General features: G+C 44.6%; 1 protein-coding gene across 1 annotated transcript in view; it reads right to left on the bottom strand.

The window, feature by feature from the left end:
- BACE2 (beta-secretase 2) overlaps window positions 1–20,780 on the bottom strand; it is a 43,969-nt gene extending 23,189 nt beyond the window's left edge. The window contains exons 1-2 of the mRNA XM_026053046.1: window positions 20,400–20,780; window positions 1,018–1,106 (exon numbers count right to left, since the gene is read on the bottom strand). Of these exons, the coding sequence (XP_025908831.1) occupies window positions 1,018–1,106; window positions 20,400–20,780 (470 nt within the window). The remainder of the gene's footprint in view (window positions 1–1,017; window positions 1,107–20,399) is intronic.
- Window positions 20,781–21,255: the final 475 nt, after the last annotated feature.

The raw sequence follows: 21,255 nt of genomic DNA, 5'->3' as shown, positions 1-21,255 counted from the left end.
AAACCAACAATTGCTTCTCTCAGTTATTATTACCTGAGTTTTGCTGAATCTTTTGATAAAGCATTTTAACTTCTCAGGGCCTAAATTACAATGTTTCATTGTTAATTTCATAACAAAATTTTCAAAATACACTGCACACTGAGAACACTGGTAAGAGACTGTAACCTCYGAATGATTTATACAGCCTTTCTCAGCTCCATCTTTACAGACAAAAGAATGTCACTGAAGAGAAAAGGGAGAAGGAAAATTGTGCTTTTAGTTTGTTGGCAATYAAGTTTTCTCATAGCCACTGTCTTTGGAAAGGGACAGTTGTCATGTAAAACTGTAGAAGTGCAGAAATAGTCTTCAAATGCAAATTCTGGACTTTTCAGGCCAATGTCATCTCAGAGGGAGCTGTGAGGCACCCCGCCTAGCATATCAATATTTGCCAGGAGCCATACTCTACAAGGCATGACTTTTAATGGCTTTTCTTGCATTATTGGTGAATCTTATTAGAAAGAAAAAATAAAGCCAAAGCCCATGTTAAAATATATAAGGAGGTAACAAGAATGGCAGTGTTCTCAAGGCTCTAAATCCTCTACATATCTTTATCCATATGCTTCAATGAAAAATAAGACACTTCATTTCATTGAAGAAATTTACCTAGAACAACTGAAACTAGAGAAGACAGAAAGGAAAGTAGAAAAGAAGGAAAATGATTCTGATAGGAAAAGCTGTGTTTCATTGTGACTAATGCCAGTTCATGCTGAACACAGAAACTCTTGCACATAGCAGGCACCAAACCCAGTAAGTCAGATAATACAAACAGCCAGATAGAGCACAGGATCTTGCCCAGGTGGCTGACCGATGGACGTCATTGACCAGACTAAACAGCAATTGGTTTTAGACTGACTGGTACTGCTTTTGGACAACCTGTCAGGTAAMAAAATCAATTAATGCCTTACCATCCACTTTTACAGGTAGTCAGAATCTACAAGACATCCTATTGCATCACGATGTGCAAAAACAGGTACTTACAGCTGTGGATTGAAATAGGTGGTGACATCAGCATCAGGTGCACCTGCTACAGCAAAATTACTGCTTCCAGTGTCAACCAGAATATTTAACTGCCAAAAGAGAAGAAAGCAGAGGTGGTTTTCAAATTCAGCTAAGCAAACAAACAAATACCTTCTGTATAAAAAATGAAGATAAATATTACCCTGGAAAATAAATAAGGTCACTGTTGGGAAAGCTAKGCTGCTGCGACCCTTAAATAGGTGATTATAATGAAATACAGTCACGTTCAGGGAAGGGTGAGACCCCTCAAACCCAGCATTCATGCAGCAGCTGAGCTCATGATCATGTCAGGTTGCTTGTTGGCCCAGTTCCTGTGTCTCAGGAACCCGTCTGGCCCGGGACGCACGCTGAATTGCACAGTGTTTAAAGCCTTGCTTGCATTAGAGCCTGGGAGGTTTCCGTGCAGCGGGCCAAGCGCGAGCAGAAGCGGTGGGAAACACAAAGCTGCCCGGTGGCCTGGGCAGCATCGCAGCGTCTCATGGCTCTCTCTCAGCCCCAGCAACCCACTGCAAAGTCTGCCCTGCCTTTACGCCTTGCTAAGCCCGGTGAAAGGCACCGATTGAGACACGGCCTAAAAGTGGGTCACTCCTTCAGTTAATTGGGAAGGTGATTTAGGCCAAAAAATGCCTAAGGAAAAAAAAAAAAAATACAGCACACAAATACACCCCCCTCTTCCTCCTCCTCTTTCCTCATTTGGCCCAGTTTCCCAGGCCGGGTGACCACAGCAGCGGGATCACTGCTTTCAGTGGCAGTGCTGGCTTTAAGCCACCTTGGAACTGCAGCTTGAGGGTGCTCCTCAATGGTAATTTATGCCAGTCACAGACTACGCTACTACCAAAAGCAGTGGTCACATTTTTTTTTTCTCCTCCTCTTGGCTTCTCATGGCTTGTTGGCACAAACTCTAGCTGTTGTTCTCATGTGGCTGTACAGCAAATCAGATCAGCTTCCTGACCTACCATTACTACCAAAAAAAAAAAAAAAAAAACCCCACAAAATCCCAAAACAACAACAACAAAACAACAGGACAAAAACTGTAATCTGTCAGATCACAGAGTAACTTCCTAAGAGATGGCAGAAGCAGAGGCCGGAAAGGGATGTTTACCTTGTTCAGTGATCTCAGATTGTCCTAAACTGACTGTGACTCCTGTGCAAGGAAAGAAGACACCAGGCCTGGGTCACCTCAGTCTGAATCCAGCTCAAACCAACCACTGCAGTGGCCCCCATCGAGCCCTGGGTTTGAGTCTAACATTTGGCTTTGACTAACACTAACATTTTGGTGACTTGAATYTAACCCTAACATTTTGTCAAGTTCCTGACAAAGGAAGAACTTTTTTTTTCTGTCTCTAAGAGAGGAATGTTTTAAAAATGCATAACAAAGAMCAGCTTTGCAATGCACATTGTGTCCATCTATGCAAACCAACAGAAGTTGCTCAAAGGGCTGCTGCAGGGCTTAAATTAATTAGCATCCATAAGGCAGTCAGTGGTGTTTGAGTAACGGGCACTATACATCAGCAGCATAAACATGTGTAGGTGCTGCTGTAGCTTCAGTAATATGCATGACACCATATGTGGAGSAGGACTTAGAAAGATCCCAACCAAGTAGCCACAAAACCTCCAGCTGTGAAGACATCACATACAAAGGCTATTTTCCCCCTACACCTTGACTAAAACTCTATCCTCACAGAACTTACAAGTCCCAGAAGAAAAGGGATCACTTACTTCCTGCAGAAGGGAGCACACCACCATGTCTAACAGAAGGCCCTGCTAAAAGAAGGCCTTCCGCCATGCCCGGACCCGCAAAGCCAGCGCGTTGGCCCTGCCCGTGCCCACGCCGAGCCGCTGCTGAGGGTGACATTCTGCCGCCGCCTGCTCGCGCCTAATGAGATGCAGGCRGCCGAGGGCGACACAGATTTATTGTAGTCCCCACAATAGCGCCACTGATCAGCGGGTCCCTCTGGGGCGGGTGGAACTTATGGCGTTCGCCATCTCTCTCTCTCTTTTCTGCAACTTTCGSGGCTCAGTTTTCCTGAGGGCCTTCACGTCTCATTAGGAACCACTTTCCTGGTGTCGCCACCAAGGCCTGCTTCATTCTGCTCAGTGTTTTGGCAGTTTAATACCACTGCTCCAGGCGAGTCACAGGACAGCAAGGGACTCCGCAGGGTCCAGGGCCGCCTGACCTGCCCCAGCGCCCTAGGAAAGACAGCCAAAGACACAGACCCCCTACTCCACTGCATTTTGCAGCCTGGCTTACCAACGTAAACCAAAATCAGTGCTCAGCTGAGTTCTTTGAGCTATGAACTGCTATGAACAGCAGAGAGTGGACATCTCTCCATCTCTGTCTTTCTGCCACGGGGACAGTAGATTGCAATACAGAGGCAAGAGTCGGTGCCGTCCTCTTGCCTCCCCATGAAGCATCAGGGATCGTGAATCAGAGCTTTCAGAGACGCAAAGCAGTTTACTCGATGTATTGCAGCCATCTAAAATGAATCATTTCCTGTCATTTACGGCTGATTATTTAGTGATCAGCGCATTTTGTCAGAGAGTGTCAGATGAAGTCTGATTTTGCGAAAGCCAGGACCAGAGCAACACAGCTGAATATGGCTGTGAAGGAGAACCTGTCCAAAGATTGCTGAGTGATCATGTGCTCAGCATTAAAAACCATCAAAAACTACTTTCTGTTCACTTTCTAATGTACAAAAGGAAAGCCTAGAGGGGTTTTTTTTTGATTGTTGCTTCCAAGTTCAATTTCAGACCTATACAGCAGAAAGCAGACATAAAATGTAAAAACTCCTCTTTCCCTTGAAGGGAAAGCTGTGGGATGTAGGTTTTGCACCTATTACTATGCCTGGYGATTATTTTCTTTTACACGTTTGCTATAGAAATGGTGTGCTTATAACAATAAGCTAATAAAGATACCTAGGTATAGAGTAAGGAAAATAGTCACATCTACCTCTGCCCATGCCAAGCTTACATGGGAAAGCTGACACTCTATCCATATGCCACTAAGTTCTGCTTATAAAAAAAATCAAAAACTGTTTACTGAAAGCACTGAAATATATCTACAAGGAAGCAGATATCTCCTTGGGCTATGCATTTAAGTATTTTATTCTGTTCCAAAGGGAATGAGATGCTGAAAAAATATGGTTGCAATGATTTATTCCAGCTGGAAATCAAACTCCTTGTCTATATTTCAAGGATCCTGCAAACTTTCCAATGCTTCATTTAGAGGCAACATCAAATACTACTCACTGCATGCTGTCCTGTCCCAATAATGTACCTTACCACCATGTCTTTAGTTTTTTAAGGCTTCCATTGCTGAATCATTGTATTTCAACATCAGAAGATAGTTGTTTATTGATCTGTCATCTTCTTTCATTCAGCAAAGCTTCATCTATCTGTGGTTCAGGCACTGGCCCCATCTGTTCGTTACAAGGAGTAGCATCAGTGCAACGTCATCAACACCAGTCATTAGCTACGCCTCATTTAGCTGCCTGGTGATCAACAACCTGCCTCTCTCCACAGCGCTTTCAGAAAGCGACTTCCTCCCCATTTGCAAGGAAAAGTGATAAAAGTGACAATCATTCCATTTCTGGGGCAAACAGCATCCGCTAGCAGGGACAGATTTTACCACCTTATTGACCTACACTGTGCTCAGACGTAGGAATGCTTTTCTTCTCTGTTTGAGGCCAGATAGAGTTTTTGGGAACTTCCAGAAAACACAAAAATGAGGGGTGGAAGTGCAGGATGCATTTCTTTGAAGCACCACTCTGCATGGTTGAGCATACCTGGCCTTCRCAGGTGTGCAACCATAGGACCTGTGTGCACTGCTCCTTTTGATACTCCCTAAGTAATTCACTGAGCTACTGGTAGTATCCATCCCCATCCAGAGACTAATCCATGGAAAAATCCACTATGGTTCCTCAAGTTCATGGGCCTGATTCCATTCCTTGATACTGCTTTCAGGTTGAGCAATAAAGATTTGTCACTGGACACAAGAAATGAGGCTTAACAAATGCATTTGGTTCTTCATCTTTGCTTAAGATGAAGCAGAGAAGGGAAGAAAAAAAAAAAGGGAATAAGATCTGCACAGTTAGCGCTGTAAATACAATAATCAATCTCATTCAGCCTTAGGTTTACTCCAGGGTTCAGTCAAAATCCCTGGGATAGGCAATTGATAATTCCCCAGCACAAGCCAGCAGACCAAAGATGCTGGCTCTGTAAGAGTTCATCAGGAGAGCTACAAATGATCATACCTTCCCTGGGATTTTAACGTGACCCAAGAGAGCCCTTTTCTTTTTCCCTCCCTCCTTTCCCCGATAGAGACAGCGATTGTTCCACATTGCTCACATTCATATGCCGTTCAAAATCTTGTCCTGCTGTGCTTTCATGATTTCTCCCACGCACACACTTAAAATAGGGTTTATAGTCCCACTCTGCTTGCTGGAGTACGCCACACAGTGAACTATCACAAAGTGAAAATGTTTTTCCGTCCACATTTAGAAACTATAAATAGGAAGCATCCCGTTACTGGCTCATGAGCTGTTAGCACACATCATGATGTACTGGCTTTGCAGAAGTGCACCCCATCTAAAAAGCTCTGAACATGAAAAATCTCTTATCTTTCTTTTTTATTTTGTCCCACACATAATAAACCCTACCAAAAAGCAATTTGCTAGACAGAGCTTAAAAAAGGTGCAAAGAAGTGTGAGGTTTCTTGTTAGAGATTAGCAGCTAGAAATAATTTGGGTAACAGCTCTTCTTTTTTTAAGATGGTTAATAGAAAGAAAATTAGTTGGCAATTTAAATACTGCCTCATTTAACACAACGATTCCTAATAACATTATCAGCCCATCTGGCAAGAATTGCTTGCAACCACCACACAGAAAACACTCTAGCAACTTTATGCCATAGCACTTACGTGTTATTACTGGCATAGGTTCTTTCAGGAATTTGTTTGTACAAGTTAATCATGTTAAAATATTTAGTGGCTTTTTAAGGATAGAGTAACTTTATACTACTTAGAGCGTCAGCTGGCATTGGCGCTTACAGCCCACTTTCTAACAAACAAATTCAAAAGACTAAGCTTTAATACAGGTTCTTCATCTGCTCCTTTCAAGGTGAAGAACTGAAACTTCTGAATTAAAATTGAATAAAAATGAATTAAAACATCAGTTAGAGGAATCTGTGGAAGCATGTCTAGATGTAGAGGCCTGCAAAGTTGCACATAACCTAAAAGAAAAACAMAACTCCATAATGACACACGCTCACAGCATGATGTGTATTTTGCTGAGCATGGCCAAGCCATGACTGAACCAACAAAAAGAGGTAAGTGTTGGTCTGCCTGTACAAAAGGGCAGAATGCTGGGGTGTATAGGGGGCTCTCGGATTTTTCACCKCTCTTAAGCAGTTCCCAAACTAGAGCTGCTCAGTCTTCCTTACTGCAGCCAGGCCAGGAATCCACAGAACAACTCAGCTCTTTGCACGGCAGCTCTGTGGCCACTGCTGACGACGCAGAAAGACCCCACCCAGAGCCAAACAGCTCTCTGCAATTTGGACTACACGATACTTAACCTCTGAGAAGGAGGAAAGGAGGAGCCCTGATGGTTTCGTAGAAGTTGGAAGGAGAATTTCCTATGATGCTTTGAGGGAGGTCACTTCATGTGAGAAATCTTTGCTACTTCCCCCCAAACTCCTCCCACAGTAGTTTAAATATGTAACCGAAATAAGAGAACCTGCATGAGGAAAAGGGAGCAGAGATTAATGATTTTCTAATGCTATTTATTAAGCAGGTGGTGCCGTATGTTTCTCTGCAAGGCCACGCTTAGGACACAGATGATGGTGATTTACTGCAGCATGAAAATTTAACCAAACCAGCAAGTCAAGAATATCACAAAAGACAACTTCTGCTTTGGCAACGACTGAATTTTGTCAGAGAGACTGTGGTGTATTTGTAGATTCTGGGATATGCAGACGGAGAAATTGTAAATGGAGATTTTTCAGCACTGCAGCACAACAAGCCCACCAGAATGTTTGGCATTTGCTGTCATCTCCCTCATCATATATTCAGTTGGTTTCAAGCCTGACAACTTGATGCTGTGTTTACCTTCCCTTGCATCCACTCTCCCCACCCCCAAATCACAAATATACCGCTGGATATTCTCACACCTGCACTGGGCCTCACAGAGGACAGTTGCTTTTTGCCCTCAATGTCTTAAAGAGCTGAATATCTAAAGTAGAAGAACCCCCCTTTTTCTCTGAAAAGTAATAATTTCTTTCTTTGCCAGAAGATAAAAGTGCTACCTGGATAAGCCAATCTATCCCCGCCTAAGAGCACCGTGTGCTCCAGTAGCTGAGATTTGCATTAAAAACACACATGCTAGAAATGAGTGATTGCTCTGAAGTATAAACTTGCTAAACTAAATTGTGAGTTGAAATATGAGCATCTAACTCTGGGACTGATGAATGGCCTTTTTGAAGAGAAATATTACAGGAAGTGCTTTATATATATTATCATTTTGACAATAAGGGAAGCCTATTATGGTTTAAAGACAAAAAAGTAGTCAGACAATCAATCCTGGTAACAAAGCAAAATATCTATTCTTCATTCCTGCGCTCTCCTTTCTGCCATTTCCTTCAGTTTCCCAAACATTAACATTCCTTCTGCACATGCTGTCTCATGTGGTATCTTATTTTTCAAGCTGAAATTTATTCGTTGTGTCTAGATTTATCATAGAATACATCCATCCTATTCATGGTATATGAACATGCTTTGCTGTTGAACATGAGCTATTACTTGTTTATCTTAGAGCTGCGCRAAACGTAGCAATTTTGTCTCATTGCCTTCTCAGAGCAGATTAACTACTTTTTTTTCCCCAGATACAAGTCCCTCTCCGGTGGCGCAGACGCACACCCGCAGCAGCAGACAGAGAATGTAGATTTGTGAAGCAACTGCCTAGTTCACCTTGAACTGAAGGAGTGCCCTGTCCGAGGCATTGCATCTTAAGGAAAACTTGGATTAAACTTCTGCAGTAACAATAATCTAGAGGTTTAGGAAAAAAAAAAAGAAACTCAGTCATAAATAAGCATCGGAAGGCTTGACTTAGTTTGAGTAGTCTCAGGAAAACAGTGATAATCTTCTAACAGACACATGYTGTTGCAGAGACACTCAAGAGCCACAGTTTTTAGGGAAGAAAAGGGACCGTGGTTGCTGCCTGCTATCTTTGCTCAGCCTTTCACTTCACAGGTTAACCCGCAATGCTAGTGCTAACATGATATAGAGAGTTGGTTCTTACTAAGCACAGCAAGGTGCTGAAGCACTCACAAAAACGGAGTGGGAGAAATCTGTATATTTACTGTGTAATTATTTACTGTGTCATACTAAATGTCTTCTTGAATTGATAGGTTACTGCACGCTCGGATAAATGGAAGATTAAACAAAAAATACTAACAACAGCTGAAACGTAAAAATGAACGCAGAAGACCTCAGACATCTGCATGTGAGTATGCACGGGGCACGTTTTCACCCATAGGCAGGTGTATAGGAATCAAATCCATCCATTTCCCACCGGAAAACACCGGAGAGCGCTGCGGAGATGAGGGAGACCATATGCAGGATGCCCTGGGACCAACTCTCACATCGAGCCATAAGACTCACAAGGCTTCCTCATGCCCACTCAGCACGTGGGGGACATAGAGGGGTGTAGAGGGACAGGCTACCTCCACATTCCCTGCCTGAATCAGTGTCCCTCTCCCTGCCAGCCCAGTTCTCAGAGAGATGCTCCCAAGTGCCAGAATGAATTCCACAGTGGAAACCCCACCAAAAGCTCTTCCTTGCTTGGAAACCTGCCCGCGCAGCCACCGTGGAGCAGAGCTGCAGCTTGGTGGCTTTCGAGGCCTTGGAAGCAGAGGTGGCCACAAGGCTGCACTTCCAGCACAGAGCTACGGGRGAAGGAGAAACACAAGGGCAGGTTGCCCAACTGTGGTTCATGGTACAGGGAAAAACACCAGCCCCCGATAAATAGGTAGCTGCACTCAGCAAAGCTCGGAGCACGTGCACTCATGTGTGTAACCACAGCCCAACCACCTTCATACCTGAGGGAGACACTCTGTCTAGCTGGTTCGGCTGGCCTGAAGCTAAACTTGCTCAGTGAAAAAAGACAACCACCACCTGACTGAAAAAAAAGAGCAATCCACTTCAGGTGTTAGCTGAAATGTTTGTTACATCTGTTCTGTTTTCGAGTATTTCTTGCAAAAAACATAGCTCCATGTCAAACCTATTTACAGTTTCTTTGAAAAACAGGAGAAAAGGTTGACTGAAATATGGCATGAAGGGCTTTTGTTTGGGATTTTTTTTTTTTTTTTTGCTTTGCCTTTTTTTAAAAGGAAATGAAATCAGTAAGCCTATGTTAATACATTATACCCAGTGAATGATTACAGTTGGAAGCTGCATACAGTTTAGAATTTCAATTTTCTGAGGCTTTTGCTCTCCAAAATTAGCTTCCAATTTATTTTGTCAGGTCACCCTTTTCTTTAGCTTCACTGTTCATTAGAATGAGAGAAACTGCTATTTGGAGGAAAAAAAAAAAGTGCATCTTGAGGTATTTCCTATTCTTTACCTGTCTTTGGGAGCCATGCATTGTATATAAAAAAGAAAAAGAAAAAAGAAATGAGGAAACAACCCTTCACCTGCAGTAGCCCTAACACAGAAACTGTTTACACATCTCCACAGAGCCACGCTGTAACTAAGCAAAGTCAGAGAGGCTTGAACCAACTAATCTGGAAGCCTTCCTGGAGCTGCTGCAGCGTGAGTCATTGTCCACGCTTTCCATGGACCTGTGCCATGCAGGAATAATGGGATTAATCAAAGGCTGCGTTTCAACTTCAGCAYGGCTTATGAAATCCGTTCCTAGCATTCCTGTGTGCAGAAGAGGAGGCACCTCTAACCACTCAGTGCCCCTGTCTCACCTTTTTCAATCTCCCTTTTGCCAAAGACACCACAGCAGCCTCAGCTTCTCTGTAGTGCACAGAGCTGGCAGGAACCTCCCAGAGAACAAACAGTCTCAGAGCAGAAACACTCTGTGTTGCATGTTCACTGAAAAGGTCTCTCTCATGCCAAATGTGAACCTGAATCTCAAATTTAAAGTAAGCCCTGCATTTTAAATTGCACTAGAGATGTGCAACTGAGCGCCAAAGCTGCTCCCCCAATATTTGAGAAGTTTTTGAAGGAAGTTATTAACTTTGAAAAAAGCTACGGTTTGGTGACAGCTTAGAGGAAAAGGCAGTTTGCAGGACAGCAGTAAGAAAAGCCTGTGTTTTGAGGATGCTGTGTGCTGGGCTTGACCTCAAAATTCAGACCTTCCCTCTCCTCTACCCATCAACTCACTCTTGTAGGCAATGAGAATCTTCTCAAGCTTTTTTCCCCCCTCTGTCAAGATGTTAGTTTTGGAGACAGATGTTTGTTAGCAAAGGGTTTTCAGAGCTTGGTGAGCTGTGAGGAGACAAGGTGACGGAAGGACAATCCTGACATATGAGGTTGAACTGTTCTCTCCTGAGCGCGCTCTTCTCCTCCGAGGTGCTGCAGCAGCTCGGTAGCGCTGCTCATTACCATGTGGTTCGAGCTGCACTTAACCGACTGGCTTCAGAAAGGTCTTGCTTAATTGTTTGTAGGGCTCTTCTTACAGTGGAACATCGAGCACTTTCCACCCATTCTCCTGAAACCCCGTAGCGAGAAGAAAGCGGACGAGCATTGTCTGATTTGCGTTTTCCTCTGCCTACCCACTGCAAAGGTGAAAACAACCATCCCCCAAAAGGGGATACCAATGGAGAAGATGAAATGAGAATCCCTGCCTCACTACTCGAGTTCAAGGTTGTACAAACAGGTTCTCCCTCCTGGAGACAAGAGAAAACAAGCCACCAGTCTCATGTTTGCACTCTGCGGTTCCTGGATTAGCCAGGACTGCTGGGGGTAGAGAGGTCAGGCAACTCCAGCTCTCTTCAGAAAATCAACTATGCAGCTCCCTGCATTTCAAGTCATGATTACTCCTATAAAAATGCTAGTTCTTCTGGACTGGACTTGCAGCACTGTTAATATTTTAACGTAAGGCAGCTTTGATAGTATTTTGCCTTGCTAAATGGGGATGTTTCAACCTGGGGAGCAGAAGAGGCTGGTCCCGGCACTGTTTTCATTTTCCTAGTAGTTAACAAAGGGAATACACCAGGGGAAAGGCTTTTGCTCCTCATTCTACCTGACCTATTTAGGATACTGCCAAAGAGCAAAATTTGATTGCTATCCTGAGTATTTCTCAGAAGAATACAGCGGAGTTCAAAGGCACATATAGAAACCAGATTTCCACTCCAAAATACTAGGAAGGGCTATATATGGTTGGGGGGAGGGGAGCTGCTGGGGGGCAATTTCACAATAATATACCCGATGTATTAAAAATAAGAAAAAGCTATTTATTCTACCATTTTTACTTAAAAAATGGGAAAGCAATTTAAAAAGCAGATCTAATTTTCAAATGAAATGAGATACAAGTTTTTTTCTATTTTCTCTTTTTTTTTTTTTTTTTAAGTTGCAGTGTTGGTCCCCCTGCTACTGGGCTCATTTATTTCTCTCTGCCTTTCTCAAACATGCACACTTCACTCTCTCTACCCAGGCTAATACTGTAGAGGCAGCAGCTCTGGGAAATGAACCAGCTTCGCCCATGGCTCATATATCATTACAACTGTTAACTAAGTTCCACTATAAAAATCTTGATTACACAGGAGAGCGGGGAGGCTTGCAAGAACACAGCTCTATTTTCAGATACCGGGCTGAGTTTGCAGGGCAGGAAGTTAAGATTTCTTTATTCTCTCAGGCTGACAAAGTCTGGTGCTTCCTGCCGCTCGGGCGTCCCTGTATTGGTCAAAACACAGGACTGGACTATCTACCACAGCCAGGAGTTAACCTCCGTTGTGTGATACTGGCATCAGAGCAGTCTCCGACTCCACAGCTCTTCCTTGCAGCAAATACAGGGACAATGCTGTCTGCACACTGAGTGTTAGGGTGCTCGCTCTGAATTCTGAAAGTTTTGGCCATCGGCAACAGCAAATGTTGATACTGACACTACATCTGTGAAGGACGTTTCCAAAACTGAACAAAGGAAATCATGGTTGGTACCACTGGTATTTAGTCACTTGTCAATAAAAGGCCAGTTATGAAGAATCAGCTGAGGGCAAATAAACATTAACTTTGGCTAGAACATATAACTCTGCAGCACTCATGACCAGGGCTGCTGAGAAAACTTCTGTATTTTTTTCTCTCCACACGTTAGTTATCTCACAGTCCAAATGCCAAAATCTAGCACTTTGCATCATGTGAGATGTTTGTGTCCCCAGAGGACTTTGCATCCATGAAGTAATGAGAAGATTATTCTGCAGCAGATGTTATCCTGCTACAACATTTCTCAGACTTCTAAGAAGTGTGACCACCTTTGGACACCTCTGTCTTATTTGCAACCTGAGAGTTACAGAGAAGGGGTAGGGGGAGGGAGGGAAAAAAGAGATCTTTTTAGTCATATAAAAATACTAGCAGGACTGATGAATCGTTTTCTGATATACCTCACATTTCACTTTTGTATGTGACACCTATAGACTGCAAAGTGTAAGATAGCTCTTTCCACACCATGCTTAAGCAGTGTGATAACACTGCCCTGAAGACCTTCTACATTGCTATAGCCTGCTGTGTCTTGAAAAGATGCTACTATTATTAATTCTTCATGCTGCAAACACTGGCAGTCAAGGTTTCAGTATCTACAGGTATCATAATGTTATTTTGGAAGCAATATTTTAATTAGGTAAAAAAMTGAAAGAAATAAGAAACTCTCTCAAGAATACTCAGCGAGAGTCTCAATTTAGAAAATGGATCTGAAGTCTGCAATCCAAATAAACATCCTAGTGTATTATTTTCTATGCCAAATTCATATTACCAAAGGCAGGCTTCAAAATTAACTTCTGCTGATCTGATCTATTTTGTTTCCTTTCCTAATGCAACAGAAATTATTTGGGGTTTGGGGAGGGGCAGGGGGTAACTCTACCTTTTTCACCATCTTTTCAGAGGGTAGCCTTTAGTTTCCTGAAAAGCCCCAAACAGCTGATCTTTTCTGATAGGAAGATTCCTATGGTGGCAAAATAAGAAACACAAAGAGCCCTGGAGGGAGGAAATTGTCACAGGTGGCCTTGATGTGAGATTGAACACAAGCCTCAACACTGCGGGAGCTTCTAAGGCGCTGATCTGCAGGCAAYTCTCACAGGCAGATCTGCAAACAAATATCAGAAGGAATTATCTGGGAGATATCTCCCGAAAGGATCCCACTACTTTTTCCTTGTCAAATGGCAGAGGCTGCCCTTTAATGAGAGAAGTCATATGTGCTGTCCCTCGAGTTCAAAGGTTACTCTCAGTGTTCAGTTGTCTGCTTTTGCTTTTCCCTTAAAAAAAAAAAAAACTAATGGAAAAAGCAATGTAATCAAACAATTTCAGGTTCCCAGGAACAGATTTGTTTGTTTTTAAGTGGGAGAAGCTTACCAAGTATTACTTCAGTATTAATCCTTTCTTCTTCTTCTAAAATAAAACTGGACTAGCCATGATTTTAATGAGACAAACATTTCCCCTAAACACATGCAGCCTAGCTTAACAGTAGATTTTGCTAGTAAGTAGGCACAAAAATAAGCCAATTGTAAAACAATATAAAAATCAACTCATTTTACTACTCACAAGTGGAGCAAGGAAGAAGGCAAATAAAAAATAAAGATGACAAATTGTACAAATAATTTTCTTCCTAGTATAAGGTTATTATTAAGCAGGAGAAAAGGGGAAAAAAAAAGAACTGCAGAGTGCAATTACTGTCTTGACAAATTCCTTTGAAAAAGCCTTTTAATTATGGCACATTAATCTTATTTGATGAATTTTAATTTTTACAGAACTATTATACAATGTTCTATTTTATGTTTGTGAATATATATATATATATAAAAAAAAAAAAGAATAAGATTTTTTTGCATCTAGCTTATTTTTGTCAAATTCCCTCTCCAACACAGTGTACAGGTTTAACCTATCTGAAGATGACTGTTGCAAAACCGGCACCACAAGGTGGAAGATCTGTCTCCCCTACCCCCTCCCCAAATACACTTAAAAATAAAAAGGCAGTAAGAACAGAAGGAGAAGGCAAAGGCAAGAAGAATGAGACAACATCTCTGAGAGGTGAAAAAGAAAAAAACATATAGTAATGTTTTAATTTTATCAGCCTTTGGTGAAAGAGGGAGTTAACTTAAAACTCTGGCCTAAGGCCTTCTGAAGGCTCTAAGAGCCATGATGCTAAAACCGGGTAGCAAAGGGAGCCCTTTCAAAGGGCCYGGCAGTGAGAGCGGGAGTATTTTCAGCTGGGCAAATTTCCTTTGCAAGGGGCAGATGTTCAGCAGGACCACAGCGAGCTTCTTAGGTAGTTCTGGGCTGCAGTCTTCGCTAGGTGCTGCACAGGACACCCATCCATGACCTCAGCAAACCAAAACGTGGGTAGCACAGATGTGCTCAAGTTACCTTGGGCGCTGCTGCCAAAAGCAGCACGACAGAGTTTGCTGCCTACTGCAAAGCTATGTGGAAAAGTGCAGGAGATTTCCCAGGAGACATTCCCTACTGCCTCTCTAACCCGCACCCAAGGCAGCTGGCTTAGATTTTCTCAGCTATTTGATGCTGCAATCCAGTCACGGGAGTGACTTTAATGTAAAGACAACCAGAGAGGAGGAGAGAGATATGTAGCTAACTTGTTATTTTAAAATCGAGGGAGTTTATGTGTAAAAGGAATTGCAAATAAAATCTATTCTAGTCATGGGAGATTTCAAGTGCTTTCAAGGACACTGAAACTTTGCATCTTAAGAGCATTCTGTGGAACCTGCATGCCATTCGCTTCACAAGCTCAGGTTTACATAGCAAAATAAGGTTGAAAAGCAGCACTAATTATGACAGTCCCGTCAACTGTCTGAAAAAAGAAATCCTTCTTCAGGTGTATGAGCTACCTAGAGATGTATAGAACAGGATGGCTACCTCCTTTACATTGAAGACTTGCAAGAGACTATCCCTAGAGCTCACCGCCCTCTGCTCCAACTTAAGAAGTAGAGACTGTTTAATAATTCCAACATACTAGAAGGCAATCTTGGCTTTCTTAGGTTCTCTTCCCAACAAATCTTCTCCTGTGACCTACCTGGAACTGAATGCACAATTGCGGAGAACAGTTAATAAAACTTTCAGCATTTCCCTTGAGGAAAGCAAGAGCCTTCAAATGCCTTTCTCCCTGGAGAAAATGTGGATCTGATCCAACCTATTTGGGCCGTGAGAGGGGCATATCCCAAGGACTGACCACAGGGAGCCTCTCCCATTCAGTGCCTCCCTGCACGCAGACATAGCAGGTTATTAAGCCCACTTATAAATACGCTGAGGCAAAGCCTTGGTACAAAACATGAACTGTGCTCCAGTCTAATCAGGGCAAGTGTGCTGTAATTAATGCTTGTAGTTTGGTTATTTTTATAGTGCARGCTCCACCACCTCCATGCAGCCTGCTTTTGCAAGGGCTGCTTTTGTATGGAAGGAKGTGCCAGGGTGCTAATGCATAAAGGTAGGTACACCTCTGTCAACCAAAACCTGGGATATTTGTTTGGTTTGTCTTTGGACAAAAATAGATTATACCACACCATTACATCACAAAATTAGCTGTCTAACTTTCAGGTTCTTCTCTCTCTGCCTTCAGGACCTAACAACGACAAAACATCCACCAAAAGAATCATTTAGCAGCAGCAGCAGTATTTTAATTGTTGTTTCACCAGAGGGATCTGGGTGCTACATACCTGCCACCACAAAATACTCTAAGATATTTTGAGTTAGGCCATAGGACTTGTGTTTGCTCCTCAAGCCTTCTTGCTTCTCACTTTCATTAAAAAAGCTCAAAAAGCAAGCAAAAGACCCACATAAACATTTTTTTAAAAATCACCTTCTGGCATTTAAACTTGGAGGATCAGATTTCCAAAAGTTCCCCTTGTATCTAGAAAGGCAGTTAACTCCCTTTCAACAGGTTTAGGAAAGCAGAGCTTAGCTTCTCAGGAGCAACAGGGCTCCAGAAATYAGGCTCCTATCACCTAACACAGCAAGACTCACAAGGTGAGGTGATGAAATTTCAAGAGTAGTTGAATCTTTCCTCACGATCTTTATTTCTTCCACATCTCACGAGACAGAGAACTAGCTATAACCAATTAAAAAAATGAGGCCTCACATTTAGAAGTTGCTAATGTATGTGCTTATCACCTTCAAACTGCCAAGCCATAACTTAGAGGAGTCTGTGGTGCACTCGAGGGGTTTAATGTATCTTATTTATTTATTTATTTATTTGCAGTGGCTGGAGGGATATGAAGGAATGCCAACCCTCCCACTAATCACATGGAAATTACATGTTTTGCAATGAAGGCCATTAAACCCAACACTTACTTTAACCTTAAAACTTCCCTGCAAGTTTGCAGGACTGCTTTCTCATTCACCTTCTGTGCAAAACAAACTGTCCTTAGAAAAAAAAAAACGAAACAATAAACTCCTTTGTACATGAAATGAAAAATTGAAACTCAAACTTTAAAGAGGACTCGTGATCTTCAGAGCTTAAGTCAGATGCTATTATGGTTTCAGTAACCACTAATCAAACCATTGCTATATSATTTGGGGGTTCTCCAGAGGTACAAGCTCAGCCTACTCTGCAACGAAGCTGCAAGAATAGTATTTACTTGATCTCAATAAAAGCATAAATTGAAAATGCAGCAGGACTGGCAGGACTTCCCCAACATCACACAACAGAGATGAACCGAACAGGTGAGATGAAACAATGGCACTTTCTTTGCAACCCCTTAATGAAGTCCCGATGGGCTTTAAGAAAGCTGGGAAGAACATGGGAGGCTTTGGGCGATGCATTGCTTTGTTGGTCAGATGTTTGTCAGAGAAGGTTTTGAACAAGGGTGCCCTGAAAGCTGGGTCCTCCTCTCCTTTCCCCCTCAAATGATCTTTCACTCAATTCATCACAATGCTTATAACCTCAATCTCAAGGCAGGCAAAATAATAAAAGATAGAGCAAAGGAATTTSATCAGATTATTTAAAGAAATAAGTAAGAACAGTGCACACAGTTCATATTGGGCTCTTGACACCTCATATTTAAATCTCTGAATTGGAAAATGAGCGCCCTTATAGACAGGTATAAAACCACATAATCCATCACAAGTAGGGCACATAATGCAGCCATGAAATAAGAGACAAATATATCCCACCCTCCAATATAATAGGACTTTCTTTCTTCTTTTTCACCTTTCACATAGTTCTTAAGCACAAGCTCAGGTCTGCTCTCGCACTAATGGGAGCAATGAGGGTTGACACTGATAKAGTGGCTAATCTAGAAACCCAGCGTGATTGGGATCCTATATTATAAAACTGGAAATGCTCAGAAATATTTTGGTAGAACCATGTTGCAGAACTGGTCTGGCTACATTGAAACTTCATTTCTTGGAAAGAAAAACCTGACTTCGCAGAACTGTTCTAGTTTTGTATTGTCGGAACACGTATTTCAGAACTGTCATTGTGAAAATCGTTTCTGTACTGTGCTCATCTGCTATGTGACAAATCAGAACGCAAACGGAAGCCAAATTGTATTAAAAAACAAACAAAAAAATCCTTTAAAGGCCTTGAAAAGCCAAATTCTTCTGTAGTAGTTTCCTCCCAAGAATAGAAATGAAAAAAAAAAAATCTAAAAATATAATTGAGCAGTGACACAAGTCCAACAATATTCTGTGAAACAAAACATTCCCAGCACTGGCAAGARCTCAGTGGCTGCTTGAGTGCCTGGGCTCTAGAGGGACACTGGCTTAAAAGGCCTGAGGGCCCAGTAAAAAAATAATAAAAAAAAGGAAAACCAGCAGGCGCTGGGGCACAGACCATTGCTGGGCTAGAGTACATTTCTTTCACTGTATTCCCTCACGGCAACAAAGTCTCCAAAAAATCCTACACCAGCAACTTGGAGCAGTATCCAAGCCACAAGCTACTACCRTGACTAGTGGCTAGCAGGCAATGGTAGCAGGCACACAACTAAATGTATGCACTTCCAAACTTATCAGGCGCCAACATGGTGTAATTGTGACTGATTTTGTACCTCTTCCCATGAGCAGCTACGTGGCCTGTGCCCCTCGCTGCCTTGTTCCTGCTTACACCTTTGCTTCCCCAAGATGTTGTATCCAGCACCAACTGCAGTGCCTGCCTCCTGCTCCAGCAGTGCGGAAGGGAGCCACGCTGTTGCTCTTCTTGCTGGCAATATTATTCTGCATCTCTAGCCAAATGTCAGTGTGGAATTGTAGGGTCGGCAGTCCCAGGAAAGGGCTGAGTGAGGAAGAGTTAGGCCAGAGGAGTCCCACACACAAAGATACAGGAGTAAAGAAGGATGTCTGGGCATCCCGTCACACAGAACCTTCTAACATGGGGCAAAGTTGAGGGGAGCAAATTAAGGAGAGACATCTCCTTTACCCGAACACAACCGACTCTCGTGGCCACTTCCCAAAGAGTTTAGATGATCCCTACGCTTGGCAATACCAAGATACCCACTCTAAGTATCCGTGGGACTCAAGCAGAAGCAGCCRGCAGTGGCACAGCAACTTTGTGCTGCTCACTGTGAAGCAGAGAAACAACAGGTAYGTTGGTGATCTTTAAGTCTTCCAGGTTCAGGCAGGGAGAAAGATACAAATTCCTCTCTCAAAAGCAGAAACCAAATTTTAACTGTACTGAGTCACTACACACTGAAATTTTAATTCAGAAGCACAAACACATTTATGACTTCACTTACAGTCTTGGTGGGTCTGCTCATGTGAACAGAGCTTTGCATGTGCTAAACACCAGTAGTCGTCATCTTTTAAGTAATTAGCTCTGAAAAAAAGCTCAGAACTAGTTCAAAATAATGCAAACTTTGCGACCAGATTCAGAGTTCTTTTTCTTTTCAGATGGAAAAAAAAATTAAATCAAATTCATCTGAAACTTTACATCACTTGTAGTACAAGAGATACTATTAAGTGTAAGTGAAGTCTCAAAGTGCACTGAGAGCAGCACATTTCTCCTGTTAGACCTCTAGTTGCATTTTTGAACGCCTATCCCAATTTTCCTTTCCCATTTCTTTGTATTTGAGAATCCCCCAAAACACACGGGAGATGAAAAGTTTTCTATTTACTTTTTTTCTACCTAAAATTATTTTTTAATTTAAGACATACTGAACTGGATTATTAGCCCAATCAAATCTGCTATCTTGATTCCAGCTGGAGCCAATATTGAATGTTCCCTGCAGTAATGAAGAACACACATTGCCATCCTAATAGCACTAGGCAAACACGCAGGGAATGGCACAGAGGAAAAAGTGTTTCACTCTGTTTCACTCTGTGGCTACAGGGCAACACCTTGATCTCTCAGACCTGGTCAGCCTTCCTAACTATATTTATCGATCACAAACCAATGCAACCTTTTAAAAATACRTGTATTGATCCTACTGTCGCACACTTCAATTAGAGTGACAATACCACCGATCCTCCTCTTGTATAGGTGGTGGTGGGGGGGGGGGAGACAAAAATCACAGAAGTCCAATCCTTTAGCAGCTGAACAGTCTCAGACATTAAAGAATACATTAGCTTTTTATTGCGCAGAGCTGAAGAAGAAGGATTTCGCACGCTCCGAGCACACCACGAGGACCCGAACTCCAGGAATCCAAGAGCCGCCCAGAGGCAGAGCCCCAAGGGCTCTCAGGAAACTAATCCCCGCTCAGCTGACTAGTCATCCCCACCCGCAGCGCTTCCCGTGGCATCTCATGACACTCATGAAAGAGCGGCCACAGCACAAAACTTCCCGAGCGTTGCTGAAGGCAAACGGCGAGCGCAAGCGGCGCTCGAGACGCGCAAAAAGCTCCGTGTTGTTAACGGGGGGTCCCCTCGGAAGAGGCAACTGCCCCTGCGAGCAACCGCTTAGCTGGGCACGGGTGTTTTGAGTGATTTCTTACGGGGCCACTGGGAGTAACTACCGAACCACCCCATCGCAACACAAAGCAGCCTAAAAACATGAACAAATTTTAAAAGCCTCCCAAAACACGACTCCTGGCGCGGAGCCCGCAGCTCGCCCGGGGCGCCCCGCGCAGAGCTGCCTCCGGCGGGGCTCAGGGGAGCCTGGGGCACCCCGCAACCCCCACGAAGGGTCCCCACTATCGGTCCGCGCGCCCCTGCCGCCACGGTGCCCTCGTACCCCCTAGGGGTCCCCCCGTACCGCCTGCGGCGGGGTGCCGATGAGCATCTCCAGGTAGTAGCCGCGCCCGGCGTCGCCCTGCAGGTTCTCCACCATGGCGAGAAAGTTGAGGGCGGCCGCRGGCTCGGAGGCCAAGGCCAAGCCGCCCGCCTCGCCGGGGGGCTCCCGCCGGCCGCCGCTCGCCGGCTTTCCGGCCATGAGCGCCCCGGCGCCGGCGCTCGCCGCGGGGCCGCGCCAGGCGGGCAGCGCGCGCTGAAGGATGTCGCGGGCGGCGGGCGGCGACACGCGCAGGGGCAGCGAGAAGGGCGCGCGGCCGGGCCCCGCGGCGCCCGCCAGCAGCAGCGGGAGCAGCAGCGGGAGCAGCGGGAGCAGGAAGCCGGGAGCGGCCCGCGGGGCGCCCATGCCGGCGGCTGCGAGGCGCTCCCGACTGCCGCGGCTCGCGCGGGAGGCAGCGGCCGTCGGGCTGCGGGACTGGAGCAGCCGGCGAGGAGGAGGAGGAGGAGGAAGGAGGCGGGAGCGGCTTCCCCACGCCCCGGCTCCATCTCCCCCCACCTCCAAGGCGAGCTCCTCCTCGCGCCGCTCCGCGCCGGGCGGGCCGAGCGCCAAAGTTGCTGCTCTGCCCGTGGCCACCTCCCCTTGCCCGCCCCTCGCGGGGAAAGCCCGGCCCGGCCCGGCCCGGCCCGGCCCGGCGCGGCGGCAAAGTTTCCCGGAGCCTCCAAGGGGAGCGGGCGGCGCGGGAGGCAGCGGCAGCTCCCCGTGTCCCGCCACCCGAGCGGGGCTCGACCCCTCGGGGAACCCCGGCACCCCCGGGAGGCTGCCCCGGGACCCCCCCGCGTCCCGCGCTGGCCCCAGCAGCGCCGGGAGGAGGAGCAGGAAC

Source organism: Nothoprocta perdicaria, unplaced genomic scaffold, assembly GCF_003342845.1.
Source record: "Nothoprocta perdicaria isolate Ctin4 unplaced genomic scaffold, notPer1 scaffold_96, whole genome shotgun sequence".
Taxonomy (NCBI): Eukaryota; Metazoa; Chordata; class Aves; order Tinamiformes; family Tinamidae; genus Nothoprocta; species Nothoprocta perdicaria.
This window is presented reverse-complemented; position numbering and strand designations above follow the sequence as displayed.